This window comes from Ictalurus punctatus, chromosome 24 (genome assembly GCF_001660625.3).
Source record: "Ictalurus punctatus breed USDA103 chromosome 24, Coco_2.0, whole genome shotgun sequence".
In the NCBI taxonomy this organism is placed as follows: Eukaryota; Metazoa; Chordata; class Actinopteri; order Siluriformes; family Ictaluridae; genus Ictalurus; species Ictalurus punctatus.
In genome coordinates this window covers 16,837,717-16,861,231 of record NC_030439.2, presented here as the reverse complement: position 1 = coordinate 16,861,231, position 23,515 = coordinate 16,837,717, and the positions used below count along the sequence as shown (strand labels likewise).

The 23,515-nt window shown below is 40.3% G+C and overlaps 1 protein-coding gene across 3 annotated transcripts in view; it reads right to left on the bottom strand.

The window, feature by feature from the left end:
• The window catches only part of rapgef5a (Rap guanine nucleotide exchange factor (GEF) 5a), an 81,884-nt gene that overhangs the window by 11,903 nt on the left and 46,466 nt on the right, over positions 1-23,515 (bottom strand). For 2 of the 3 annotated variants that reach the window (XM_017454742.3, XM_053675286.1), the window contains exons 10-14: positions 10,892-11,025; positions 9,917-10,017; positions 2,723-2,801; positions 2,390-2,534; positions 71-162 (exon numbers count right to left, since the gene is read on the bottom strand). In XM_017454742.3, the coding sequence (XP_017310231.1) occupies positions 71-162; positions 2,390-2,534; positions 2,723-2,801; positions 9,917-10,017; positions 10,892-11,025 (551 nt within the window). Of the gene's footprint in view, positions 1-70; positions 163-2,389; positions 2,535-2,722; positions 2,802-9,916; positions 10,062-10,891; positions 11,026-23,515 lie in introns of all 3 variants that reach the window. The other variant, XM_053675287.1, reaches the window with a different exon arrangement.

Here is a 23,515-nt window from a genome sequence, read left to right as displayed (position 1 = left end):
TATAAATGTATAAAATGTATATGAGGCTGTAATACAGACTCCGTGTTGCGTGGTTTGGGGTTGGACTCACTGTCTACGGCGTAGAAGTTTCTGGAACTCCTTCAGATCCTTCTCGAGGGTGGGGAACTCATAGACGTCCTCCAGGACATAGCGGTACAGCGTCTGTAGAGAGGATTCAGACGTGGGTGAGGCGAAAAATCGTTTACACACCGATCTGAGAACAGTTTTGGATCTGAACGATTTTACATATCTGCCGGGGGACGTAAAAATCGACACTCATGCTTGTTTTCTCCATAATGTGTTTGGAGGAGAAACTATAAGTACATAAACTAAGCACACATTGTACAATTAAAGCACAAATCACACAAAATGGCAGAGGACAGATCTGAAAGTTTAGTTTATCTCAGTTTAAATGGAATGGTTACGACTTTTATGTTTTCCGGCGAAAATCAACCCAGTAGAGCATTATAGACTTACACTACATATTTATGGACCATCACAACCATATGTGGTTCTTCCTCAAACTGTTGCCACAAAGCTAGAAGCACAGAATTGTCTAGAATGTCTCTGTATGCTGTAGCATTACAATTTCAGGTCTGTCCTGCTACCTGGTGCATTGCTTGAGTTGCCACTTGGTGTATAGGTCAGTTTTAGTCTGCCGTCTTTGTTAGCGATGAAGGAATTCCTAATTCAGAAGGAGACTGAACTACATGGAAGTGCAGTGGGTAGCATTGCTGCCTCACAGCACCAGAGTTCCTGGTTTAATCCTGAGTCTGTCTGCTACTGACCCATAAAGAAGAAATCTGAACTCACACATGTCTCACACCACGCCTCCATGTCTCACATCTCTTCCCAAGTGTGCACTCTTGACAGTTCGTATGAGGAGACTCTACACTCAGTTGAGTGACCTCCACAAACCTACACGAGCGACTGGAGGACAGCCCGCCATGGCGACGGCCCACGGTTGCCATGGGAACAAGTGGGCGGAAAAGGCAGGAGTATGAGACGTGTATATCAGACAAAGAGCACGAGTGAAAGCGCGCACAGAGAATCGAAGGCACTAAAAAAAAATAATTAGCTCCGGCAAACGAGAACCCCACCTCTGCTTCACACTAGAATGAGAACCAGTGTTGAGTGATTGATGTAGATCTCAGCTCATCACAGTAAAAATACCACTGATCCATCTGCTCCCGCACATCTCCTCCAACCCCCCCACCCCCTGTTTCTCTCATCTATGCAGTGAGCCGGACCGGTTCTAATCACCCGCCGCTCTTATCATCAACACCGACTCGTCCCCTTCCCGTCTTACACAGATCTAATGTCTTTCGCCCTGTACGACACGCTAAATAGTCTCCTAATGGCCGTGTTTGGTTGTATCCTCTGGCGGGATGCGTGTTGGAACATGAGCGAGGAGTGGGAGATGATAGGGAGGAAAACAAGAGGCATCTGGAGGGAAAGCGGGAGGAAAACGATTAAAAGCATCAAGTCCCAGCATGTGGCGGAGGCATTCCCCGAAGTGCGAAAGTAATCTTGTGAAAGTGTCGTGATACAACACATAGTTGAGGCGGAGGTGAACGGAGAAGCGGAGGGTGGAGGAAGAGAAGTAGAGGAGTGTGACGGTGGCTTTTTCAGGAATGACAGGTGTGATATTGGTGTTAGAGTAATGACAAGAACCGAATGATCAAACGTTCACCCAGTACAAAACATTTTATTATGTAGCAGGACTGGACAAACCTCTAACCCTGGCACAATTACACAGATTACATATCCAGACTATTTGTCACTCATTCAATAAGCAGAAAAAGACAACCCTAGCTTCTATTGACTTTCGCAAAAGAAACGGTTCATTTGATATATTTTATAGGGGGAGCGGTGGCTTAGTGGTTGGCACATTTGCGGAGGTTCGAATCCTGCATCTGCTCTGTGTGGGCGGAGCTCGCATGTTCTTCCCATGGTTCCTGCGGGTACTCCGGTTTCCTCCCCGAGTCCAAAGACATGCGTTGTAGACTGATTGGAATTTCCAAATTGTCTGTAGCGTGCGATTGTGCCCAGCGATCTTTTTCACATGTTGCAGGATCAGATCAAATTCATTCTGATATCCGGTCCACCATTTTGTTCTGGTATCGGCCCCATACTGATCCTGGGTATTAGCTCGGTGCCATCTCTAGTGCACGTGCTTAATATTAAACATTCCTTCAAATGGAAAGGTATCTGTTTTAAGGTCTAAGATGGAGGACTAGAAATGCTTAAGGACACTTTTGATATTAAGAACTTATAAAAATATTTTTAAATCTAAACCCAGGACGAGTCTTAGCAGTTAAGCATCCGTCCCTGTTAATTGTATATGCTAATTCTTTACATGAAACATCATCTGAAGGATAGGAATTACCTTCATGAACAGTTTGACGTGCTCTTCCTCCCGCAGGAAGTCTTTATACAGAGAGCTCCACTGTGAGACGAGGTGCAGGACCTTCCTCTTCCTGTAGAGGGCCTCCTTTCCTTCCTCCTTACCCCGGCAGCGCTTAGTGCAGTAAGTGAGCACGTGTTAAGGGCCAAAACCAGCAGCGGTGTGGAAAATAAGATACCGATGTTTACCAGGCCTGATTTATCAGCCAATCTGAATATAAACATCTATAATATATATATATTTTAAAAATAATAAATATTCTCTCTTCATCTGCACAGCACAAGAGGACATTTATTTTACAGTAGGGAAGGATATTGGCCGAGCAGCGCCTGGCAGAGATCGTTGGTGGACATGAACACGAGATAGGTGAGCAAAAAGTCATCCAGCAGCATCTCTGTAACACAACAAGGTGAAACACACAGTACAGTCATACAGCTGAGATTTATCATTTCTAAAACCAACAACGAGACTGTCAGTCACCTGCTTACAAAAATGTCAATACAAATGAAAACATATCACGATATGCATCTAAAAACAGTGCTGTGCTCATTAGCCAGACAGAGATTCTTCAGGCCACTAGCACAATACCCGTAATGACAAATACGCCCCTGTAACTCCCAGGACAGCACGACACGTTGAACTGAAGAGCTTACAGGCTCGATTAATCTGAAAATCTGCATGTCGGCACTAACTCGGCTTCGGTGCGTTTACTGGTGTGCGTGAGCCTGAGGGGAGGAACAAACCATAAACATGTTCGCTCTAATCTTTCTCATGCCTTGAGAGCAAACAGGCTTCGTTCTGCTCGTTTATCTGTCATTATTGAGCTGAACCTCTGTTCTAACGACTGCACACATGGCCATCTGATCACTTTATCAGGTCGTGATTCAGTCAGACATTACAGCACACACCCAGCTTGTACTGTGCACATCCGTACACATAACGAAAGAAAGCTGAATTTTTATATGTTACTTTTGTCATTTGTTTATTTATTTCGACTTTACATTAAATCTGCAAAATTGCAACAAAAAATTGCATTCTGCACCCTGTTGAGTTTTTGCTACGATAACACTGCAATTTCCCTCAAGGCTAATAAAGTTGCTATCTGTCCATCCATCCATCCATCTATCCATCCATCCATCAATCCAACCAGCTATCCAATTGTCTGTCCATTCAATACTCTAACCATCCATCCATCCATCTTTCATTCAGCCATCCTTTTATCTGTCCAACCATACTTTTATTTTTAACCAACCATCACTAATCCATCCAATAATGAACGTATCAAATCATGCATCTAATTATGCATCTACTTCAAATCATATGTCCATCCATCCATCCAATCATGTATCCAATCCCCTAATCATTCATCCATCCATCCACCCATCCCAGCCAATAATCTAATCATCCATCCATCCATCCATCCATCCATGTAATCACCCAATCATCTAATCTTCCATCCATCCATCCATGTAAACACCCAATCATCTAATCTTCCATCCATCCATCCAATCATGTATCCAATCCCCTAATCATTCATCCATCCATCCACACATCCCATCCAATAATCTAATCATCTAATCATCCATCCATCCATCCATGTAATCAATCAATCATCTAATCTTCCATCCATCCATCTATCCATCCATGTAAAAACCCAATCATCCATCCATCCATCCATGTAAACACCCAATCATCTAATCTTCCATCCATCCATCCAATCACCTATTCATCATAAACCATCAGTGATAATGTAACAGTGAACACAAGTGAACACTTGTTTTAATTGGTATCTATTTAAAATGTAAACCCACAAATCCATAAATCAGCACAAATTAAATTCAATTACGTTAATGTTTATAATTTACTGAACTTAGGTCTCTAGATTTAAATATATGCACTCACCATACAGCATCATGTACATATTATGCCAATTAATATGAAATAACAATTATGGATTATATTTATATCTGTAAAATAATGACATTATAAATAATAAATACAATAAAAATGTAAACGTTCCTGTTTCTTCTCCCTCATTTCACTATATTTTACTACATCTTATTCTATTCATAAAATATTCATATATTCTTGTTTTTTCCATTCTTTAATAAGAAAAACAACTCATTGTTTTTTTTTTTTCTTCAGAAATATTGACCACCGTCCAGTTGATATAATCCAGTGGGATTTAGAAATATGACGATAAAGCACTTTTTTTTATCCAAATAGTACTATTTTTCTTTTGTTCATAGCATTAACAAAACAGCAGAAGTGATGAAAGATTGATCTCTCTCTTTTTCTCTCTCTCATACACACGCCTCCTCCATTCCCTAGTGATGAACTTCCATTTTTATCTTTATCATATATCTTCCCTGTGCTGACAAAGCACGGCCTTGTGAGACAGCCAGCTGAGACCTGTCTCAGCACTGACCTAGAGAGAGAGAGAGAGAGAGAGAGAGAGAGAGAGAGAGAGAGAGAGAGAGACAGAGAGAGAGAGAGAGAGAGAGAGAGAGAGAGAGAGAGAGAGAGAGAGAGAGAGAGAGACAGAGAGAGAGAGAGAGAGAGAGAGAGAGAGAGAGAGAGAGAGAGAGAGAGAGAGAGAGACAGAGAGAGAGAGAGAGAGAGAGAGAGACGGGGGGAGGGGGTTTCCATGGTCTGCCCATGTTTACATGGGTTTTCTTCGGGTTCTCCAGTTTCCACCTATCTAGTAATCTGTTTGGTTACTCTAGATTGCCCCTAGATACAGTTATGTGAAAAAATAAGTACACCCAATTGGAAATTGTTGGCTTTTTTGACAAAACATTTAATCATCTTTGAAACGGTCCCTATTAATAAAGTTGATTTACTTGAACAAAACCACAAAGAAAATAAGCTTTTTCAAGCATTTATTCAACAGAAATTTCAATAGATGTGATATTCCTCTGTGGTAAAAGTAAATGCACCCTCGGCCTCAGAAGCTAGTATTGCCACGTTTAGCAGAAATGACTTCTTGTAGGTGTTTTGCATAATTGTCCACCAGGCTTGCTGGAATTTTTGAGCACTCTTCCATGCAATATTCTTTCAGTTGCAAGATGTTTGAGCTTTTTGGGGTTTTTTTTTTTTTTTTTTTTGCATGTACTGCCCTTTTCAAATCCCCCACAACATTTCAATGGGATTCAAATCCGGGCTTCGACTAGGCCATTCCATAACCCTCCACTTCTTCTTCTTGAGCCATTCCTTGGTGGATTTACTAGTGTGCTTAAAGGTGCTAAGGTGAAAGGTGCTACACATATAAACACTACATCTCTGCCCACACAGAACTTAAGGACCAGGATCAGTCTAGAAAACTGTTCCTATGTATTTAAAAAAATTATCAGCCCATATGGTGACGTGACATTTCACGCTGCACTCCGTGTGTCTGTGTGCGATTACAGATAACACTGACATTTCATAAAAACAATAGCAGCTTCCACATTGACATATTGAAGAGAATAGTGTTGCTTTCGAGGCTGCTGAATACCCCCCCCCCGCCCCCAATCCCAGTCTCTGCTCCTGTCTCCACACAGATCCGGTTACAAAACCAAAGCACCCCACCCACTGTACTTATTCAGACGAGAGTGTGTGGGTGCCAGCGAGTGTGTGCCTGTGTGAGCATGTGTGTGATTAGTTGCCAGGTAATTCATGTTAAAAGGAGAACACTAAACTCTAGTTATTAGCATGTGCCACGATAACAATGCTGAAGAACACCGCTAATTACCCAGAATGCTCTGCACCAGAGGTCTGTCTGTGCATGGGTGTGTCAAACACAACACTACTCGACACACTTATCACACAAACACACCCCAACATAATCGACTTTCCTCTGTAAGCCTCTGTAGCCTCTTCTGTAGAACTTTCAATCGTTTTAGTTCGTTATTTTTTCCAACGCAATGTTTTACTGCTTTCATTTTCTAACGTTATTAAACCACACCAGTTTTATAATCTGTAGCACACCTGGTTCCTTTTCAAGCTTTTCCCAAAGGGCTCATTTACATTATGCTAAGGGGATCAACATACAGCAGATGTGGTTTTGTGTTGTGTTTGGTTTTTTTTTTTTGGATATCATAAAGATTTTCAGTGTCTGAATTTGAATATGACTTTTCAAATTGGCCTAAATTGCTAGAATGGGTGTAATTCAATTTGACCTATCAAAACCAATTTAATGTGTGTGTGAGTGTTGTTGTTGTTTTATTTTTTTTACAATAAGGACAACAACATGGAGGAAAACCAGTATGAAGTAAAAAGAGAGCTAATCTTTTTATTGTTTGTTTGCTTCACAATCTAGCCGTGTTTTTTCTCCATGTTAGTCACTGATTAACTAGCTCTGAGTCGTTACTGCACGAGTCAGCGTGACTGCTGCCCAAACAAACAAATCCGATTTGGTCATTTACAATTTGCATTGCAGACATTCAGGCTAAATCAGATTTTAAAAATACAACCCCGATTCCCAAAAGGTTGGGACGCAGTGTAAAATATAAATAAAAAACAGAATGCAATGATTTGAAAATCTCATAAACCCATATGTTATTCACAATAGAACATAGAAAACATATCAAATGTTTAAATTGAGGAAATGTAGCATTTTAAGAGGAAATACGGTCATTTTGAATTTGATGGCCGTAACATGTCTCAAAAAAGTTGGGACGGGGAAATAAAAGGCTGGAAAAGTACGTGTTACTAAAAAGAAACAGCTGGAGGAATATTTTGCAACTAATTAGGTTATTTGGCAACAGATCAGTAATATGATCGGGTATAAAAGAAGAGTAACTTAGAGAGGCAGAGTCTCTCAGAAGTAAAGATGGGATGGAATATGGATGGAAGCACACAGTTGCAATCAAAATGATTCAACACCCATGGCAAATCAGGTTTATTGTCAACATTTACAGACTTTCAGCTGTTTGCGATGAACAAATCAAACAAAAGTAATTGAAATAGTTCAACGCAAAGAATGCTTCAAGTGTTTTCCCCAAATTCAACTGAAAATGCAACTTATAATGATTTCTCCAGTCTCAAAATTATTCAACCCCCTGAATAAAATCCCTCACAGCAGCACAATTATGCAAAACAGGTGTTGTCTCAAGCACACCTGATGCAACTAATCACTGGCATACAATATTGATTTTCACCCTTGTCCTTTGCACACAGAGATTTCTCCAGATTCTCTGAATGTTTTGATGATATTACGTACTGGAGATGATGAGATATTCACAGTTTTCACAATTTTACATTGAGGAACATTATTCTGAAATTGTTCCACAAATTATAGACGCAGTTTTTCGCAGATTGGTGAACCTCTGCCCATCTTTACTTCTGAAAGATTATGCCTCTCTAAGTTCCTCTTTTTATACCCAATCATGTTACTGACCTGTTACATAACCTCCAGCTGTTTCTTTTTAGTAACACTTACTTTTCCAGCCTTTTGTTGCCCCCGTCCCATCTTTTTTTCTTAAAATAGTACATTTACTCATTTGATATGTTTTCTATTTTCTAGTGTGAATAACATATGGGTTTTATGAGATTTGCAAATCATTGCATTCTGTTTTTATTGACATTTTACACAGCGTCCCAACTTTTTTGGAATTGGGGTTGTAAATCAGATTCCCTCTGCTGTGTGAACAAAGCCTGGAATACACCGAGTTAACAGGATTAGCACACACAGTTGTAGAGTTTCTGGAGAGACTAATATACAGAGAGATTGGATCATAGACAGAACTCCTCACTCACACTCATCCTAAACCAGGGCTCAATGGGAAGGGGAAAGCCGTCCCCCTAAAAAAAATTTTAAAAATGGAGACAAACAAAATATTTTCCCAGTTGATTACCATCCCAAATTTCCAAAATTTTGAACTAGATTAATTAATATCTATTAATTAATGCCGTCTCTTTTAGCGATCATGTCTTGCTTTGTTTTTTATCCAGGGGATTTAAACAACAAAGCATTCCAGGCTGACATCTACACTTTTGAACCGTTTAGTTCAGACTTGCAGTAACATTCCTATATAATTGTGCAACCTCCACCTAACTGTCTGACTTTAGCCCCATCACTTCTTCTCTCCTTCCTTGTTCTTTCTCTCCCCCTTTTTCCTCCTTCTCCCACTACTTGAACATGGTTCTGGACTCCTTAGTGGCCTTGCTGTCTGGGTAAGCGTGGATGGAGAGCTTCGTTCCTGTTTATTTACAGCAGACTGTTCCTGTCAGTTAGCTGCTATCTGGACAGTTAGTGCACTGGGAGTGCTGGTGGGCGTGGCCAACTTAAAATGGTGAACTACTAAAAAATGTACTTGCAAATAACCACAGGCCAACTTTGCATGATGTAAAACAAAAATAAATTCCTGTCTGTACAGATCTGTTGTATCATACACTCTACACTCTCACAGCCATCATAACTGATAGAGAGAGAGTGCTCAATTTAAAGCTCGCTCTATTTAACATGGATTTTGTGCTACGATGCTTTTCGGAAACATAGACCTGAACATTTTGCCTTTTTGGATAAGGGAATAAGAGTTGCACCGATCACAGCAAGTACACCTTAAAAATAATTTTAAAATAACTGGTGAGTGGGCGTGGTCTTGGTGGTTGGTAGGGCTGTGTGATGTAATAATACATCAATATTGTGATATATTAAGGTATTATAGGTATCATGAGGTGTCAGTGGTGTTATTTAAAAAAAAAATAAAAGCTTTTTTTATCATAAAAAGCTGCTGACTGGATTTATAAATGGCGGTTTGAACCTGTCCTCCATTTTTCTTGTTAAATGCTCATTTATTTTTTGTAAATATGCCTCCAGTCTGTGACGTTTTGCCACTTTGCTTAGTAAAACCTTATCTCGAAGAGTCTAAGTAAACATGATATTGAAGCGAGATCTTTATCGCCATTGTTGTTTTCTTATACAGGCATGGCATGGGACAACAATTCTTTGTGAATTATCTCATATACCACAGCACTGCTGACTGCTTGATTCTGATTGGTCAGAAGGTGTTGATTCATTTTCTATAACAGCAGCCCTGACAATAGTTCCAGCTACAAAGCAAATCACAGGTTTTTTCATAATTATATTATTTATTTAACAAAGAAAAACATCTAATCAGAATGGTGAAGCTTTCGAATCTCTAAAGAGATTTTATCTAACATGTATGGAAGGAGTCTCCTAACAGTCAAAGGTAAAGTGGTAACTTTTTCTTGCCACAGGAAAGGCTACAAGATGAACAGCTTAGCACTGCATCACACCACCCCTTCATTGATTATGTTCCTATAACCGCGTCCTCTCAATGATTTATTCGTTACAAAATGAAGGCTAGGCAATAAGGAAACCTCCTTCATTTTAATGTCGGTCATCTCTGAAACTCCATTTTTCAGTTTAAGGAATTTGTTGCTAAGCTTTGAGTACTTGTGCGCATCTTTGAAAAAGCGTAGCATGTTAGCAGAACTAGAAAGTACATTCAAATACCGTGATTTGTCCAGAACTTTCTACTTGAAAAAGTGCGGCCCACTCACCGGCTTCTTTGCCCTCCATCGCCCCCTGGTGTTCGTCAAGCCTCAGGTCACTCAGCAGGTGTTCCAGGATCTTATGGGGTGTCCCAGACACAACCACGTACCTGTCGGACACAGCAAAGCATGAAGAATCAGACGGGTAGTCATCCTCAGTGGAGCAGCCTGAGCACAAGCTGCTGCTCCCGTCTCTGTTGCTAAACACATCATCGTCATCGCCGTCGTCATCCTCGTCATCAATATAGCGGAAACGAGGAATATCAAAAGCTTTAAAACCAGCGCCAGAGCTGCTACACTCTGATTCTTCATCATCGTCATCGTCATCATCATCGTCGTCCTCTTCTTGTTGCACAAGTGTCACCGGCTTGAGGTTTTGCATCTCTGTGAAGCTCTGGGTCACGCCGTCATGCTCCAGAGGGAAGATGAGCGGCTCGCCCTGAGCGTTAGCCGAGCTCCAGGTACACACTGCTCTGCTCCAGCAGCTCTGGCCCAGTCTTGCTTAACGCCAGGCAAACACACTCTCTCACACTTTCACACACACACACACACACACACACACACACACACACACACAGCAGACACTCCCTACCCTGCGCCAGGCAAAGCTCTAACACACATTCACACACAATAACTATGCTAAACCTGAACCATATATCTGCAGACACACAATTTGACTCATCCTGAGGATACACACATACATACACACACACACATACACATACAAACTCTCAGTCTATCAGAGGCCACTGCACTGGCAAGCTCTGCAGCCTGAGTTTATGGAAATGGAAGAGGGAGGAAGAGATGAAGGGAGGGTGTGTGAGAGAGAGAGAGGAGGAGGAGGAGGAGGAGGAAGGGGCGAGATTGATGATTGGAAGGAGAAAAGCGAGTAGCTCAGCGATAGTGATTGAAGGAGGAGGAGAGAGAAAGCCGAAATGCTGAGAGAGACAGACAGAAGCAGCGAGAGACGAGCAGGTCGCTCACCTCCTATCGCCGTCGTCCTCTTTGACTCCTCCCGCTGTTTGAGGCGATGCTCGATCAGACGCCACTCTCTGGAGCACCAGCACATCCTGACCCCTCTCTTTCAAACACACCCGCACCGCTGCCTCGCCCTGCGCCTGAGACACACAGAAGCGAAACACAAGCTTATACATGCGGAAACACATCCCAGAGTACACATCCTGTGCTCCCCAACACTCCAATACTGACTCTTCCTATTCGATACAGGAGTGGACAATATCGTCTACATTTTATATTAAGATAATGTTTTGGAGGACGATCGTGCATTAAAATGTACGTCAGCCGGGGAAAACCCTTCACACGATGATACTTGCTTGGCGATATGGTGATATCGATACTGTGATCAGTGCACGTTACTGAGATATCATGTACGCCTTGATATCACTTTATTACATTTTTTTTTTTTTTTACAATATATCGCTTTTATTAAAAAATGACAAATGGACTGGAAACAGCTGATGCAATGTTAACATTTTGTGTAATCTTTTACTTAAAATGTTTCAACTTTTTTATAATAATAACACTACTATATTCTTGGCTGTGCGTGAGCAAACCTTTATATCATCATACATATCCCGTATTGTCAAAAATGCCTTCAAGAATTGTGGAATTAGATTTCTTTTTTGTCATATAGCCCACTCCTAAATATATAGTTTAAAATATCTCTGTCACGTTTTCCTCGTAATGACGGTTAGGACGGATACAAGTGCAGATAAGAGCTTTTAATCAAGAGAGGCAGGCAGACAAATCCAAATCCTGAGACAAGAAACAGGCAATGGGTCAGGCGAATCGCATGAACGAGGCACGGCAAGAATCGAGAACGAGGAACAAGAAGCAAGATCAATGAACAGGAATCAAAACGAGCAACAGGGAACAAACGCCTGGTGCGGTGATAACACTCAATACTTTGCAAAGAGTGAAAGCCTCGAAAGTCTTTTTAAACCGTGGTGTGATCGTGTGTGCGATTGGATGCAGGTGTGCGTAGAATGAATATGAGTGTTCTGGGAATTGCAGTGCATGGCGGCCATGTTTGTAGGCTGCAGTGCAGGATGGGAAATGTAGTCACTGGTTTGTTCTGATCTGACACGCTCTCTCTTCCACATAGCTTTTTGTACACATTCTAGCATTTTAAAGTTTAAGCAACTACTATTTTTTTTTGATTGACTTTGCACTTCATTTAACATGTAATGAATAAAATATGATCGAAAATGATAAATACAGCCATGAAAATATGCCTTTATTCAGATTCAGAGTACATGTGTTTTTGCGGTCATGTTTCTGTCACTGGCTCTTTGTTTACCTAATGTCATCTTTGCAGAGAGAGTCTAGACACGTTTAGAAGGTTAGTATACGTAGTTGGATGTTGTTTTGGTAAACTATATTTCTGTTTTCTTAACGTAGATGTGTCAGGGTACGTAATCTTTTGTTTTGTTTTTCAGCCACAGCAACATCCGACTGGTTTTCCCAAACTCCACAGCTTACCCTATGCATATTTTCTGGAAATTGGATCCGTCTAAATGTGACGACTAATGACAAATTTAAATCACTGCTACAATTTTTGTACTTTTCCTTTTCCCTCCATTTCCTTGTTAAAATTTAAATACTTTAGGGGTTTTTTGTCTACAATATTGAAAGAACAAAAAATATCTTTTTGACGGTTTTTCAGCAAAAATTCGGCGATACGTAATATATATGGTGCACATGTTCAACAGCATTGTGTAACTACAGTGAGATATTGCAGTGGACGATAAAGAAGCGTCACATTGTAAAATATAACCAAAAACAGGGGCAGGTGAAGATGTTCTGCATGGAAACACACTGCTAGCTGGGAAATGACTGTACATGGAAGTACATGACAGTACATGCCTCAAAATGTCCCACAACACACACACACACACACACACACATACACACATGTAAAGATATAACTGCTTTACAGAGAGAGAGAGAGAGAGTGTGAGAGAGTGAGAGAGAGCAATAATCTGCAGAGAGGTATGGCGGCCTGCGGGGGCGCAATGCTCCAGAGGAATTATGATGCACAACCACATCCACTCCCTGTGTCAGTACGGTTTGTAACCTGGATCCTTCCAACTTGCCTTCATTATTTCCATAGCATCATCTTGAGGACCATTCCATGACTCTGTCAGCTCATAAATAAATAAATAAATAAAACAGATGCTGTTGGTAAGTGCATGCCAATTATTTAAATACTTTCAAATAATTATAATTGTTTAAATGATGTCACCAGTTTGGAGTTTTCTTTTATGCCTGTATGCTCAGTTTTGTTAAGTATCTGTCTATCCATCCATCCATCCATCTATCTATATCTATCTACCATCCATCCATCCTTCCATTCATCTATCTACCCATCCATCCATCCATCTAGCTATCCATCTAGCTATCCATCTATCTATCTATCTATCTATCTATCTATCTATCTACCATCCATCAATCCTTCTATCCATCCACCTATCTACCCATCCATCCATCTATCTATCTATCTACCTACCATCCATCCATCCATCCATCCATCCATCTATCTACCCATCCATCCATCCATCCATCCATCTATCCATCTATCTACCCATCCATCCATCCAGCTATCTATCTATCTACCCATCCATCTATCTATCATCCATCTAGCTATCCATCCAACTATCATCTATCTATCTATCTATCTATCCATCCCATCCACCTTTTTTTTTGCATTTATTAGGACTCCAATTTATCTAAATTTAAAAAAGGGAAAGGCAGACAGACAGGGTGAGAGAGACAGAGGGAGTTTTTTTTTTTTTTTGGCTTACTATCGAAGGTAACTGTGCTGCTATTTTAAAATCTGCTCCTTTCCTTGTTTGGCACCTGGCCAGATGCATGACGTAGGTGTTACGATTTCCCGGTGGTGAGGGGAAGTCGACGAACACATCTTAAAAGCAGTATTGAATCTTTGGTACAAATCCAATACACAGGGCTGGACAGAGTTTCCTAGAGTCCACACCCTGACACTTCAGATTTAACATGTGTATATAAAGCTAAGTGCAAAGCTCTAGTAATTACAGTAACTACAGATGGAACTACACTAAGATAAGTGTCATGTGTGGCCCTCAATCAGTGTAGGCATGACCAACAAGACATGAGGTGGGGCCTTCAAAAACATTTTCATTAGCCACTGTAAGTTCCCTCCTACCAGAGCTGGCAGCTGATTGGTTATTACAGAGCTACACAGATTTCTGCTATTACCCAATCATTAACCATGAGCTTTTCTGAGGGTTCTTTAAGGTTTCACTACATAATTCAGGTTTGTTAGCTTCCATAAATGTTTTTTCCTTTCTCATGTAGAACATGTAGTTGTCGGGTTCTATATGGAACCTTTAAGGGTTCTGCAGTGGGACGACCGAAAAACACTTCAGGGTTCTAGATTTTTAAGCACGTTCTTGAGATATGTCTAAAGCAAGGTCCATGTCTAATATGCTTTGCTGTTTTATAACACTTTCTGAAACCAGTAGATGCAGAGAGTATGGAGTGGGGAACATTTTTGTTTCAGTCTGTGTGTGTCTGAGAGAGAGAGAGAAAGAGAGATTCTCCAACCAGTCTCAGAAATCAGCTTTTGATCACAAAGATGAAAGATGCAGAAGAGATTACTGACACTCTCCACCCACACACACACACACACACACACACACACACACACACACACACACACACACACACACACACACACACCTGGCTTGAAACAACATCTTGAGGAGCTAACATAAAAGACAAAGAAGCGCGCACACACACACACACACACACACACACACACACACACACACACACACACTGCCAGGTTTAGATCTGAACACATTTCTGTCTATTTGAGTAGAACATCATTAATGAGGAGTTTAGAATGCCAAGTCATGACATGAAAAATATACATCCTGTATGCTCGTGTGTGTGTGTGTGTGTGTGTGTGTGTGTGTGTGTGTGTGCGTGTTCGTTCCATGGAACACCTGGCCAGCCACGTGTGCCATCTCATTGATGATTCATTCAGTTGTGAGCACCTGGCAGGTGAGCAGGTGGGTGATGTCATCAGAAGAAGTGGGCGGAGTCAGACAGGTAATAACCTGCTCTCATTCTGTACGACGCTGCAGCTGCCATCTGCTCTCTGCTCTCCGGACACCAAAGTGCCAACCTGACTCCCTGTGCATATGTGTGTGTGTGTGTGTGTGTGTGTGTGTGTGTGTGTGTGTGTGTGTATCATAATTCACTATTTGCTTTATTCATACTCATAAAACATGAGTAATATTGGCCACTTCTCAAATTCACAGAACTCAGAGAATACAATATGTGGTGGTAATGCCAAATAGAACACGTGACACTCAAATGATTTTTTTCAAACATCCACGCTACAAGTTCCTCTCTTTCGTTATTACAGCTATAAACAGTTCATCACCAGGCTCTCGTTTTTCCTTTGCCGTGATGTAAAACTGTTATGAAGCACTGACACTAGAACTCCTCCCATAAAACGTTAAACGCGTCACCGTATCGACAGCTATACGGTTTTACTTGTTAAATAACAATATGTTTTTTACTTGTTTTTTATTACTACATGTAGATGATCCAACATACAAGTCCCTGTGTCCCTGTCTATAGTCTTACTACAGAAATGGAAATTAATATGCAGTAAACCTGTGATTTGCCTTACAGCTGGAACTATAGTCAGAGCTGCGGTTATTGAAAACGAATCAACACCCTCTGACCAATCAGGATTGAGAACTCAACGGCTGTGTGATGCCTGGGTAAATGTTTGCTATGGAAATAAATCCTGAGACATTTCATAGAAGGCATGCTGTGTTTATATAGTTATGTTTAAAATCACTTAAATTCATGTGCATCATGTGTCCAAGCAGATAGTAACAGCTCACACACACACACACACACACACACACACACACACACACACACACACACACACAGATGCTTGGTTTGTGTTCATGTCCCTCTCTCTGCAGTGTGACCTTGCTGCTAGGCACCACAGGTTTGTGGGAGTGTGTGTTCAAACAGGAGCTCGGACCGGGACACAACAGGAAGCTTAAACACCTGCAGGACGGAAACTTCTAGAACAGCCGGACTCTTTCACTCTGACAGCGTACAGCGGCCCACCCTCAGCCTCAAGATGACCTCTAGCCTCAGCAAAGCTCAAAGGACATCAGCTGGTGATCCATTTAAGACTCGTGTTACTGGAGTTCAGTAGTCCATTATTCCTCATATCACTTTCCAAAACACGGCACATTTCCCAGCATTCCTACAAGACGGCACTATCTCAGTCCGTCCGTCACCATGTGTGTAGTCCTCTGTGTGTGTGTGTGTGTTCAGACTGCAATTATGTAACTCAAGGAAAACATTTAAATGAACAAACAAAGCTCCAGAACGTGGTGGGAAAATTTTTTTTCCAGCGATGCACATGATAGCAAAAGCATTTATCTGCGGAGAGCACATTTCTCTAGTGTGCCTCCAAAGTCAACAGCGTACTACTCCAGGAAGCGAGTGTACTGCTTACACAGATGCAGGCTCACATGCACACCTCTACTTCCATGATAATACGTCAACTTAACAAATCCGCTCGATCTAATCCAGCGCCAGTGCAGACCTGGCCACGTACAGACATGCAACACAAAAAACACCACTCGTTTATTATGAGAGAAAGAGCACTAATGTGGTGAAAGGTGTAATGCGCAGTTCTGGCGTCAGAGAGCTCAGGAGAGAAGACAAAGACTTACACTAACTATGTGAGGATCAAAACGACGTGCACTAGAATTCTGAGAGGATTTCAGGAAATGGAGAAGGAATGTTAATAATTCATGTTATACCACGGCGCTGTACAGTTCTCTAATCTGATTGGTCAGATTTAACAGGTTTATATTAATGCACTCCTTCTAATAATTCTACAGTAACAACATACATGGGGACGTGTATGATGGATGCGCCGTATAGTCTGAACCTAATAATAAACAGATTTATTTATTTATTTTTTTTTACAAAAAGTGCTGGCATTTAACATATATGGAAGGAGTCTCCAGTGTCAGTGCTGCACTTTTTGTCTTATTATCTTCCGGAGAGAGACAAAATTAAGGCTGATATGATGACAAAAGTGATGACATAATGAAAAAGTGAGGCTGATATGATTTTTTTTAAAAAGTTATGACTGTTATGAAGTGATAACGTCAACTAACTTATTTAATTAGAAATGGATAAAAAGTATGTCATTCTTTAATTTTACTATATATATATATATATATATATATATATATATATATATATATAATTGTTGGCAAATGGCTGTAAGTAATAAAACATTTCGCTACATTTTTTTTTATAGCAAAATAATTCACTTTGTCATTGGTTATTTTCCTACAACAGCACACTCATTCATGTTTTATTCCTTACGTAAAATACTGTGTATATTCTGGGCTCTGAAAGCCATATTAGCCTTTTTTTTTCTTTCGATCAGCTGCTCATGCTATGTTACAGGGCTGCATAACACATTTATAAGAACGTGCTATCTGCCCTCTTCCACATGAGCTCCCAGATGCCCGTGACTGGCTAGTGTTGCTGTGACTGACAGGGGGCAGAGCATATGGCATCCCTTCCACCCAGTTTTTCTGGCCACAAGTGGCATCACTGGCATTCAAACTCATGATCTCGGAACCTTTTATTATTATTATTATTATTATTATTATTATTCTATGAAGTACTGTGTATTGTTCCCAAAAATTCTATTCAAAAGATTGTTTTCCTGTCATAAACTGGTCTATGGCTATTCAGAGAGCCAATCAGATTGCTGCCTGAATCTACTGACCATCCAAGTGTACAAAAGTTACAGGAAACATAAATTTCCATTTCTACAATGGCTCAGTTTGGTCTTGTATAACTGCATATAGCAGCCTAAGGCAAGGCGTTGCCGATATGGCCACGGCGTGACATGCCCCCTCCTCTGATAACACATGCTGTACCTCAGTGTTATTAGTCCTCTGAGAAAACCTTATAATGAAACTAATGACGGAGCAGAGACGGCATCCAACCTCTCTCTCACCTCCCCTTCCTTCCCCACTTTCCTGTTCTCGTTGACTGCTGATATCCATCACTCGTCAGGACATTACTTCACTGAGCTTTCTGACTCCATATCCCCCTCAGTCCTGCTTTCCATTTCTCTTCCAAAACGGCTCTTCAGATGTCCAGACCTCTTCATCTACGGATCTGTAGCCCAAGAGCAACATCCCGAAGTCTACACTCATATCTCTTCCATTTAGTTTTACGCTGGCTCTCTCTCAGCTTCAAAAAGAAGCCAAAAATTGGGTTTTCCACAAAATGTTTCATTTTTAATATGCAATACATGTGATCAAAGGAATATACATCTATCACAAATAAACTAAAGCCTTTGAAGGTTGACCCCACACCGTGTGTGTGTGTGTGTAAGTGTAATAAACTTGACGTAAGACATAGCCCAAAGAGGAAGGGAAAGGAGGGATTCATGGAAAGCCTGCAGGAAGCACTTTGTGTTTCCTTTCCTGTGTTCCCGAACACCAAGTAACTCTGGGAAACTGTGTGTTAGTGCTAGAGGGCATCCGTATTCATGTCAGGGTGTGTATGCAGCTGCAGCCCTCTCCCCATACATCCCAAAAAGCCGCATTGCAAACCGAAACTCTGGAAAATTCGACTAAACAATAAACAAGGCCTGGTCAGGAAAACATCACCATCACATCAAAAACAGTTCTGCTGTTACATGTCAAATAATACCTTTTCTACAGACTGCGCAGTGTTTCATATTGTGCAGAACACAGGAAATCCCCTCCGCATAAAAAGGGAAGTAATCAAATTACACGAGCCGCAGAGGTTTCGTGACCAGGAAGGGAGCGAAGACTAAATCTCATTAATTATGTGAGCTAATTGGGTTAAAGCTGCACTAAGTAAGTCATGTATTAATGGCTTGGTAAGCTCAGATCCCAGAATCTCTGATAATCCTGTACAAACTAAACGACTGTGATGGGAATCTGGATTGGGGGGTGTGCAAAGATTTGCAGGCAAAAAACTCACTGTAAAAATATTGTCGTGATTGCAGATGACATTCATTTTGAGTATAATCCAACTATTCAAATATTAAGCATGTCAGGCCAAATCGTATCATAATGTTTTCGTTCTCTTGTCGCCATTAGCTTTTTACTCCTGAGTGGCTCAAGAGAAAAGCATTCATTTTCGGTAGTTAGGAAATACAGAATACACTGACGACGTAATACTAAATACTGAATACTCAATACATGGAATTCAGACTACTGACTACATTGAATACTAAACACTTAATACTGAATACACCGAATATGCACTACTGAATACACTGAATATTTACTACATTCAACATGAAATACTTAATACTGAATACTGAATACAGTGAATACTGACTTCTGAATACAGTGAATACTAAATTCACTGAATATACTGAATACATTAAATATGGAATACTATATAGTGACTACTGAATGCACTAAATACTGAATACACTGAAAACTGAAAGTCGCCCTGTCGTCAGGGGATCTCAAGTTCGCCTCCCAATGACATCGCAGCCATACGTAGCCAGGAGCCAAGAGAGCAAAATTGGCCATGCTTTCTATTAGGAAGGGATGACATACTCCTTCTTCCCTGTCAATCTCAGCAACACTACTTAAACGTGGGTGTCTGTGAACTCATGTACTGTATGTGGAAGAGGGCAGACGTTGCTTTCCTCTGAGAGAGGTAGGTGAGAATTTTTTTTTTTTTTCAAAAAAGAAACTATTTCTGACACAATCGTGAAATTTGTTATTGTCTGCTGAAATAATGATTATTTATACGAGATAATGGTGCTGTCCTTATAATAAATTCAGCACATATTTTTGAAAGACATTTCTGTGGTTGATTTCTCCATTTAAAAAAAAAAATATATATATATATATATCTTTTACAAGATCACCATATCTTCTAAATCATAATGTGATTCTTCTCTTGCTATTTTAATTGACATTTTTAGAGACAGCTTGGCCTCCCATCGAACTGTTGCCTAGTAACCTTGATGTCCATGAATCCATTGTGTTAAGGGTAAATTTATTCCCGGTCTCCACAGCCATCTCCACAGCCATCAATGCTAAAAGTCACTAATATATTTTTTTTAATGAAATTCGGTTGGAAGTCTCTTGAAGTAACGAGTCGAGCACCCTGTTCCATCCGAGATGCCTTAATTGACAGCTATTTTTGTTGCGTAATTAAAGCTGCTTATAGCTGAATTCACCATGCCACAGTACATCTAACCTTTATATTTTTTAGACATTGTGCCTTAATGATGTCGCCTATATGCAGAAGGCAGGAGGCAGGAAATAACAGGCAGACTGCAGCAGAAATTGTCTCAGCGATCTGAAAGAGACTGGTGCCTGTGTGACGTTTGTCACTTTATCTTCTTTCATACAGCCTTCAAGGCCAAAGCCTAAGAAAGGGGAAAAAAGCTCTATACGATGCATGGGCAACGTGACAGCAGCAGATTAGCGCAGAAGCAAGCATTTAGCTGTGGGAGGAGAAAAAGCTTGTGCGTGAGGCAAACAGTAATCAGGTCTGCTCTCTCACCCTGTCAATGACGCTTCTGTCACCGCTGATGACGGCAGGAGTCAATGGCAGGAAGGGAGAGACCGAGCCGTGGCTATTGTAAGAAGCCAAAGCAGTGGCTCAGTCTCAGTCTCTGCGTGGTACAACATCCATGTGTCACGTGTGCTTACTGGATACTGAATGTAGCAGAAAATGTCCCCGTGTGAAGGGTTTTCCAGGCCACCACATATAACAATAAAGGCTGTTTTTACGAAGTCAAAGCTGATGTGGTGGAAAAGAAACAACGTTTGGGAACCAATGAGAACTTTCACTTTTCATATTCAAACAATACTGGGACTTTGCACTGAAAAAAGAAAAAAAACCTGTTATTTTATGAATGCATGAGTTTGAGTACTGAATACACTGAATAGTGGATACTGAATATGCTGAATACACTGACTACTGAATACTAAATACTGTGGATCGTGAATACATTGAATACTGAATACACTGGATACTGAATATATTGAATACTGAATACACCGATTACTTAATACTAAATACTGAATACTCAATACATTGAATACCGAACACTGACTGCATTATGGAAGATTAAATACACAGAATTTGCACTACTGAATATCTAATACACTGAATACGAAATACTGAATACGAAATACTGAATACAGAATACTGAATACTGTGACTACTGACTACTGAATACACTGTATACACATACTACTGACTACACAATACTGAATACACTGTATACTTACTACTGAATTAACTGAATACACTGAATGCTAAATACATTGAATACAGAATACTGAACAGTGACTACTGAATACAGTGCATACTGAAAACACTAAATACTGAACACACTGAACAGAATGCACTGAATACAATAAATAAAAGTACTGGATACACCAGACATTTACTGAGGGGAAGTTCAATAAACCACCTGGAGCTTCTTATGTTTTATTATACTTTAAACACTATTATTGCTACAGTCCACAATGACAAGGAATAGCAATTAAATAAGGATGCTTTAACATGCTTTAACCTCTGAAACGCCCAGAAGTCATCCACACTTACATTCCTCACTCTCGTCACTACATATTTTTTCCTATGACTGAATATATCACACTGGGTACTGAATAATATGTTTTAAGATGAATGTCTGAATAATAATCTGACACTTAAAGGGATTAGGACAACTTGTGGTGCAGTATGATGATATGATGTGAATATTGTGGCAAATAACATCATGATCTAAGCTGTGCACATGCATGGTCTTCTGATGATGCTCCCATGCAGACAAATATGAACTCCGCACTGAGCGCAGTTAAAAGTTAGTCAATTGTAGTAACTGACAGATGACTGAGTTGTAGTTTAGACTAGCTACAGATACACTTGACTCTCACAACAGTATTGCATTTCTTACTTTTTCAAAGCCTAAACGGGAAAACAGAGACTCACGTTTCTACTGCAACGACAGAAGGGTCCGCCCAATAGACACAGCTTTTGCTCAGCAAGAAAAGAAAAAAAAAACTGAACGATAAAATAATTTTTTTCCTTTAACACCGTTTCCTTTTCTGTGTTAAATCTGTTTGGTGCTTATTATTTGGAGAGAAAAAAAATGTCATCATGCGTCACATTCATGGCAAAAAAAAACACATCAGGGGATCGAATCAGAAAACTTTAATTCGCGTATAGGGCCCGAATAAAATTTCGAGCACATATACGCTATATATTGAAAACGGTGAGCTGTGGAGGTTTCTTCAGAGCTTTAAATCTGCATCCAAAGCACAAAAACCGCCACCAAGTTATTTCCCATACTGTAATTCAGCACTTTCTACATGATGCAATGTAGCTAATCCCTTCCACCATAATGACACCGTGTAAAGTACTTCTCTCGCGCAGCTCAACCTGCCATTTCTACTCTGACCAGTCTTTACTTTTCTTACTGAAGTACCTAATGAGCTTGGACAATTCCATAACTGAACAAAGATCATCAGTGCATTCGGCCAACACAGGATGCCCAATTTTCAGCCACAAGAACAAGTAACACCAAATGGACTGCTTCATCATCAGTACTGAATATTCTCGAGCTTGAAATTCACTGATCGTAGATGGATTTTTAATTCTAAAGACCTCAGTCTCTCTGACAGTGGCAACAGAGACAGACGCTTGCATTCTCTGTCTTTGACTCCCTCGATCACTCACTCAGCTGTGTGTCACCTTGCTGCAGGCTGCAGAACACACACACACACATATACACACTCTTGTAGAACAGGTTCAAACACAAATCCACTGGTCCCTATAGACTAAACTATGCCAGCTTCACTGAAATCATGTTCCTGAATAAAGCTGCACTTACTGCTGACCTGAGCATTACAACACAAACCATACCATAACAATAACACCAAACAACTACTATTATGTAGTTAATAAGGGTGTGTTATATGTAAGGAATAAAAATATTGGGGATGTGCTGTTATGGGAAACTAATTTACAATGATGCGAACACTCCATAGTTGATCATTTTCCTAAAACGACACATCCTGAAGCGTGTTATTTCTCTCATACCACAGCAATTTACCACATATACATATATATATATTCACCCTTTCTCCTACATCTCACCATTCTTTAGTCTTTAGTCTTTTTTGTTTGTTTTTTGTTAATACCTCATCCTGATATGATGTGCAATGTTTCTACCTTCGTGTGAGCTGGTGCATGTGATGTTCTGTTGGCACCTGTATATTGGTAACTGTTTTGGATCCTTTCTCTGTCTCCTCTAAAACAATCAATCAATCAATCAATCAATCACTGAAACAATCAATGAATAAATAAATATAGTACTAGTGGGTGGAAAATTGAGATGACTAGAACTGGGCTAAAATAAAAAACATAGAGGAATAACTAGTTAACTAACTAATTAAGCAAGTAAGTAAGTAATATAAACAAACAAACAAACAAATAGAACTACTAGGTTGAAATTTT